At 36.6% G+C, this 7,628-nt stretch overlaps 1 protein-coding gene across 1 annotated transcript; it reads left to right on the forward strand.

The window, feature by feature from the left end:
• Positions 1-626: 626 nt before the first annotated feature.
• On the forward strand, positions 627-2,384 carry HELRODRAFT_181150 (hypothetical protein; the record flags this gene model as incomplete). Its single annotated transcript, XM_009030428.1, has 2 exons — positions 627-715; positions 1,781-2,384. 2 exons carry the CDS (start codon positions 627-629, stop codon positions 2,382-2,384), a joined length of 693 nt encoding a protein of 230 aa, XP_009028676.1.
• Positions 2,385-7,628: the final 5,244 nt, after the last annotated feature.

Raw genomic sequence — 7,628 nt, forward strand, 5'->3', positions numbered from 1 at the left:
ATTTTAGACTTTATCCCATAATCAATATCGTTAATATATATTACAAATAGCAGAAGAGGTTCCATTACGGATCCTCAAAGGACTTTCTCTCTATAAGATAAAAATGAATAAACGAGTAGTAAAAATCTTTGATTTCTATATAAATACTTTTAAAATGTATGATAATAATACGGTACGAACTATTGAAAAACTGAACCAGAAAATGCAGTGATATTTTTTAATAATTATATTTACGATAGTCTCAACCCTAATTATATATATATATATGTATGTATATATCAGACTGTCGTATATACAGTTATTAAGAAATATTACCGCATTTTCCGCATTGTTGAGTCAACCACACATCATACACATTGCAAATGATAGGCGGGGATCTTTTTGTATTCGAACCCAGTCTCTGTAGCGGCAAGACCAGGCACTTTTAACTATTGAGCCATCACGCCATGAAAAATTGAGTCATCATGAAAAAGCAAATGCAGATTTAGCAAAGAGTGTTTAACACGAGTTAAGAAGAAGTGAGAACAAGAAGTGTTTAGGTTCAATTAATATATCTGATAAGTGCTTAGGGAATAATTTAGATTGGGACTTATACACAAACGTGCTGAATTTAGGCTTCTTACCTCATGCGGCGTTTTGACCCACGTTACTCAACGTCAAGGCGTGGTTCAAATGAAGACAAAGCGACACGTAGTGGTGAAGAAACTTACAAAGAGTTTCTGAATTTTGTCACATAATTCTAGTTTTAATTTTACAAATTAAATGGTTCAAATAGCCGGCACTGGTCGGCGGACCACCACTTTGAAAAGCACTGACTTAAAGGATAGAGCGTAGAATCAGGAAGACCGTAGTAGAGCGAGTTACAATAATCAATCCTAGATAAAACTAAAAAAAATTAAATTATGAAAACCTTATTCATTCCAAATAATAACATTTAGAACAAACCGAGACTTATCATTTAATTCTGTTCTACTCTCTACTATTCGATCTAGGTTGCCAAGGTTCAATTTATTTTTTCTAACAAATGATCCTGGTGTGCCATTGCACGTTTTTGTTTTTGTGTTCGCTCTGATTGTTTTCATCCAGCTCGCCGGGTAGAGTCTCGTTTGAATTTGTATCGAGGTTTGTTTTGCCATTGAGGTAATTCTATAGTTCAATCTACTACTAATTTAAACACACGTTAAGTTTTGTGCCCAACGCAATTAAAGATGCAATCTATTGCCGTAAAAAAGTTATTTTATTTAATTTATCTAATATTATTCATTAATAATGCTTAACCAGCTTAACAGTTAAAAAAACTAACTAACGCTACCATAACAAACTGAAACTCTAACGTAAAAAAATAACATTACCTCCAGAACACCCATCAATCACTCGCGCAAGTCAATTAAAAGTATTAGGAAACACATTCACATAGCACCTCATATCAATCACATCATCACAAAAGGCTTTTAAAAACATTTCATGCACTCAAAACACTCCGCTCACATGGTCTGAGAAGCATCAAATTATTCGACATCACCGAATCACTCATCATCTAATGCATCAAATATGCAGCTCCCTCCTGGTCCGGTTTTGCTACACAACAACAACTTCAGCAACTACAATCTCTCATTAAAAATCTAATCCGCTTCCACTATCTACCTGCATCATGTCTTACTGTCACTCAGATATTCAACACACCCAATTGAAGACTGTTCAAGAAAGTAGAAAATAACAACAACCATCCATCCATCCTCTACTACCACCAATTATAACTACAACACACAACCTTCGTCAGCGCAAACATAACTATCAAGTCGCCACCCAATCTACATATCAGGAAAAGACCTTCATCACAAGACACCTCAAACATATTCATTGACTCATTACTTGATAAATCTACTGCTAATGTTAAAAGTGAGTTTGATAAATCAATAAATGTTGTCAAGAAAGAGTTTAGTTCATTGTGGACCGATGTTGTGAAAAATAAATTGGAAGTAGTAACTAATGAAGTCAAATCTGTTAAACACACGTTAGATGTATCCAATGATAGCAAAGAACGGGAGAATAACATGGTTATATTCAATTTGAAGGAATCTGAAAATGCTGGCAAGGATAGAGATGTTGTCATGTTTATTTTGATGTCAATGACAGAGAACAAACTTAATGAAGCTGATATTCTGGTATTAACTCGTCAGGGACATAGACGTGACGGAGTTTTGAGGCCTGTCATCATCAAATTCAGTAATGCTGTATCGAAAATGTTTACGCTGAAGACATCCTTCAGAATTATGTTGCTTGAAGGTGACTTAAAAAATATTAGGGTAAGTCATGACCTAAGCCCTGAACAGCGTGTTGAATTGAAATCGCTGTTGGATAAAGCCAAGTCTAAAAATGTTTAAGATAATGATTTTTTATACAGGGTCAGAGGCCCTATCGGACGGTGGAAAATAATCAAGTCACTGCTCAATAATTAAAATGGGTTTGTATAATATGAGGTCTATTGTTAATAAGCTTGGTGTCGTTTATGATTTATTGTCCGATGATCTTGATTTCTTTGTTGTTGTTGAGTCCTGGCATGGTTCTTTAGATCATAATATAATCCAGTTAGCTATGCCGCCTAATTATGTTTATGTTGATCGTTTGAGGCCAAATGATCCCTATCATGGTGGCATTATTGTCTTTCTTAAGTGTTCTTTTGGTTTTAGGAAAATTGAGCTTCCTGTTGTTCAAACATTTGAGGCACTGGCCATTGTTTTTTCATTGAGAAATTCTAAAGTAATTCTGTTGTCCATTTATCGTCCTGGGCCTGAATCTGTCTCTGCATTGTTCTTTAGTGAATTTACTACAATTATGGAGTATATTTCTGTGTGCTGATTTGTTGTTGATAGTAGGTGATTTCAATATACATGTTAAAAGATTGAATGACAGGAATACAGTTTCTTTGTTGGATATTTTTGAATCGTTTCATGTTTGTAATTGTGTTGGTCCTACCCATTCATCTGGTGGTACACTTGATCTTGTTGTTTCGTCTGTTGATTTTCCTTCTTGTGATTGCACAGTCTTTTCTAGTAATGTCCATTCTGACCACAGTTTTATCAGAGTTGATTTTCCGTTTGTTCATCGTCGGACGAGGATTGTTAAACGATTGGTGCGATCATGGAATAGGATTGATAGTGAATTATTTGCCCGTCTTGTTTCCCAGTCTTTTGTTGGTGGTCCTTTTACTGATGGTGATCCAGAGATTGTTTATTCAAAATTCATGTCTAGTATGCAGTCAATAATTGATGTTGTTGCCCCGTTGCATTATGCTAAAACCAATAGCTCCCATAATTCTCCTTGGTTTGATGATCAGTGCAGAATATGCAAAAGATTGTGTCGTAAACTTGAACGTGTTTATCGTCATATCCCGAGTAAGGCTAATAAAATTCCTTGGAGAAATGCACTAATGAACAAAAGTTCTCTTTTCTCAAACAAAAGGAGTTTGTATTGGAAAAATTTGATACAGATGAATAAGTCCAGGCCTAAATTATTGTGGAACATGGTGAGTAAATTGTTTGGTAAATTCTCGGATAGCCATAGTTTGAGTGAATCAATTAATTTTACGCCATCTGATTTTGCTTCTTTTTTCAAGGATAAGATTAAGAGAGTGATGGACTTAACAGCTTCCTCGATTGCACCAGTCTTTTCTCATTGTAGGTTTCGGTATGATGAGTTGTTCTCTGCGTTTTCTTTGTGCTCGGGTGACGAAATTAAAAAAATTGTTTTAGGTTCTCCAACAAAATCCTTTTCAAATGATTTTATTCCGACTCAAGTTTTTAAATCATATCCCGACTTGTTTATTCCATTCTTGACATTTTTTGTTAACTTGTGCTTAAGAACTGGTTGTTTTCCTAATCCTCTGAAACACGCTGTTGTAACTCCTGTATTAAAAAAGTCATCCCATGATAAAAGTGATATTTCTAATTTCCGTCCAATATCCAATCTGTTGTTTTTGTCTAAGGTTCTTGAACGTATTGTTTTGGGGCAATTCTTAAGTCATCTGAATAGACATAATTTGATGCCTGTTCACCAATCGGGCTATAGGCAGAACCATTCAACTGAGACGGTTTTAATTGATGTTACGTCTACATTATTTGCAGCTATGGATCAACACAAAGTTTCATTGTTGGCTTTATTGGACATGAGTGCTGCCTTTGATTGCGTTGATCATACCTTGTTGATTGATAAATTGAAATACTTTTTTGGTGTCTCTCATGTAGTAGCCTCATGGTTTGAATCATACCTGATTGGAAGGACTCAGCAAGTTTTCTTTAACAACGGGTTGTCAGATGTTGAGATAGTCACGTCTGGAGTTCCTCAGGGCTCAGTCCTTGGGCCTTTGTTGTTTTTACTTTATACAGCTGATATGTTCCCAATTTTTGAGGAATTTTATTTCAAGTATCATGCGTTTGCTGATGATGTGCAAATAATTGTTCCGATTGCATGTAATACAACGTTTGAAGATGAAGTTGATAGATTTGTATGTTGCATCGAAAAACTCAATGGGTGGATGATAGATAACAGATTGAAGATGAATGAAGGTAAAACTCAACTACTTTTGATTGGTACCTGGCAACAGCTGGAGAAAATTGATGTTGAGTCCATCAACATATCTGGGTCGGATGTTAATTTTTGTTCCTCCGTTGGTGACTTGGGGATCGTATTGGATCAAAATATGTCAATGAATTTTCATGCCAAAAAGCTTAGTAAGGAGTGCTCACTTCAGCTTAGAAGGCTTAATCAAGTTAAAAACTCATTAGATAATGACACATTGAAATGTTTGGTTCATGCATTTGTTCATTCAAAGTTGGACTACTGTAACAGTGTTTTCTATGGAGTATCAAATAGTACTTTGTCTTCTCTACAGTCAATTCAGAACAGAGCGGCCAGGATTGTCAGTGGCCGTTTGAAGTTTGATCACATTAGTCAAACGTTGTTGGATCTTCATTGGCTTAATGTTAGGAAAAGAATCTTATACAAAATTTCCATCATGGTGTTCAAATGCCTGAATGGTCTCAGTCCAAGTTACCTGTCTGAAATGATAATACGTAGAGTTAGATCTCATCCGTCAATCAAGTTGCGTTTAGTGGATCAAGATCTATTGATGGTGCCGAAAACAAAATTAGCTGTTGCTGATAGAAGTTTTGCAGTTGCTGGTCCTTCGATCTGGAATAATTTGCCCCATCACCTGCGTCGGCCGGGATTGACTCTTCAACGGTTTCGCAAGGAATTGAAAACTCATATCTTCTTGGATTGATTCGCACAAATCATGGAGCGCCTTTGGGTGACTATAAAAGGCGCTCTACAAGTTCTCTAATAATAATAATAATATTCACGCTCATTAATTTGTGTTTTTATGCCATTACTTCATTTTATTGTCAATTTATTTTAATTTCTTTTATTTATTTCATTATTATTATTTATTTTATTTTATTTTTCATGTTTAAACATTTTTTTTCTTTTTTTTATTTATTTATTTACTTATTTGTTTAATTTTGTACTATTGCCTTGCATGCCGTAACAGTTTCTGCGTCTGTCAGATCCTGATTTTTAAAGAATAAAAAAAAAACTCATGCCATAAACGATAAATCCTTACCAACCATATATTCCTTGTTGTGTTTACAAACACACTTTTTGTGTAATAAATGCATATTTAGCATAATTATCTGCATTGGTCACAAAACATAACATTTGTCCTTGTTTATTTTATTTCATTATATTTTAATTTAATTGATTTTGTATGATTGACTACTTTTATTAAAGTTTAAATTTTAATTTTTATTGATTAAACTATTTAATGCATGTTGAGTATTGGATAGGATCAATACATCAATCTTTGTTTAGCGTTCAGAGACCCAGTTTCTCCGAGGTAGGACGTTGTTTTCTTTGCCATCAATTTTTTGCACCAAATTAGGCAATCTGTTGTATCCATTTCATTTAAATTTAGAGCTTTCATGTCTTGCTCGATTGTTTGCGACCAGGACTTTTTTGGACGGCCTTTGGGACGTGTGCCAGGTACTTCAACATCTGCAAGAGAAGTTACGGCACTGTTTCCACTTCGTTTGACCGTCCAGGCTGCATGTATGCATGCTCAAACGGCAGCTTTAGCTGTTCCAGTACAATCCAGAACATCCCCTAGATAATGAAACGATGTGATTTTACTAGCGGTTTGAAAAAAACGTTTGACTAAATTTTAAATCAAACGATACCAGTTATGAAAATTATTATTAATGTTATCATTATCTTTATGTTATTGTTGTTGTTGCCCCATTTCTGGGGGACCCCTTGGGCTCCAATCGAGGCCGGAGCCAAACCGCCACTGCAATTGGGTTTCTCCAGAGATTTATTGGGTGTAGTTTTGTGGTGTTTTGTGAACAGCTAAACAGATGCGGTACATCATCTGTATGATTGTTGCAGAAAGGACAGATGTTAAGGTGCCCACTGTCGATTCTGTATTTGTAGCTGTTTAGAAGAATACTATGGCCAGAACAGAGTTGGGCTAGTGTCCGTCTAATTGCCCTGGGAAGTGATTCTTCTGTTGGATCTATTTTTGGTGTAGGTGGAGGCCATCCGTCAAGTAACATCAACGGCGACTGATACGTCTCTGTGGTGACTTTGATGGTGTTATTGTGTAGTGTTCTTAGAGCGGACTTCAGAGAATCGCTATTTATGGTTGTTGGTAGAACCGCATGAGTTGTTGAAGCCCATTTGGAGAGGAGCGTGGTCTTCATGTTGCGATGAGAGTGTTTTTGCGTGATGATATGATGGCACGGGTGGCTTGGGTTATGGGAATTGTGATGCTATTAGCTCCGAATGCTGCCTTACCGTTAACATCTGACATTCTGAATGAAGGTGTCGTTCTGAAGCGATCTCATGACAACCTGTAATCGGACGTAGGGCGGCATTCTGGGAGCGTTGAAGACGTGAGAGGCTTGAGTCTGATGTCAATGATGCCCAGGCAGGACAAGCATACTCTATTGTTGAACGACCAATGGTTTTGTAGGTCTGTAAGAGAGTTTCCTTGTCCTGGCCATAGGTTGTACCACTTAGTGCCTTTAAAACATTATTCTTTATTGAGGCCTCGGATGCTGTTTTTTTATGGTGTTGTGAGAAGGACATCATCGTGTCTAACGTGAGGCCTAATATTTTTCGATTATGTTCGAGTGGTAATTAATTGTTATTTATTTTATTGCTGGATGATAGTGATACTGTGAAGTGTGTGTGGTGAAGAGGGTGACTGTGGACTTGGAGTTGGAAATCTCCAAGTTTCTGCTATTGAAAAAGTCGTAAAGCTTCGGAAGGTAACAATTGAGCCGAAGTGTCAAATCATCTGCCTTCGGACCTGTAGTGTAGATTGAAAAATCGTCTGCATAAGAGATATCTTTGACATATGGAGGAGGATTTGGTAGTTTGGAGACGTAGTAGTTAAACAGAGTTGGTGACAATACAGAACCTTGAGGCACTCCTGAGCGGATGGTGCGTTGTTTTGAAAATTGTCGACGGAACTCTGTTGAGGCGGAGCGTCCATGCAGATAGTTTGACAACCAGCGGACAATTGACCGTGGAAGCGATGATGACATGAGGTCGGAGATTAGGATGCGATG

The sequence above is a fragment of the Helobdella robusta genome (assembly GCF_000326865.2).
Source record: "Helobdella robusta unplaced genomic scaffold HELROscaffold_68, whole genome shotgun sequence".
Lineage (NCBI taxonomy): Eukaryota > Metazoa > Annelida > Clitellata > Rhynchobdellida > Glossiphoniidae > Helobdella > Helobdella robusta.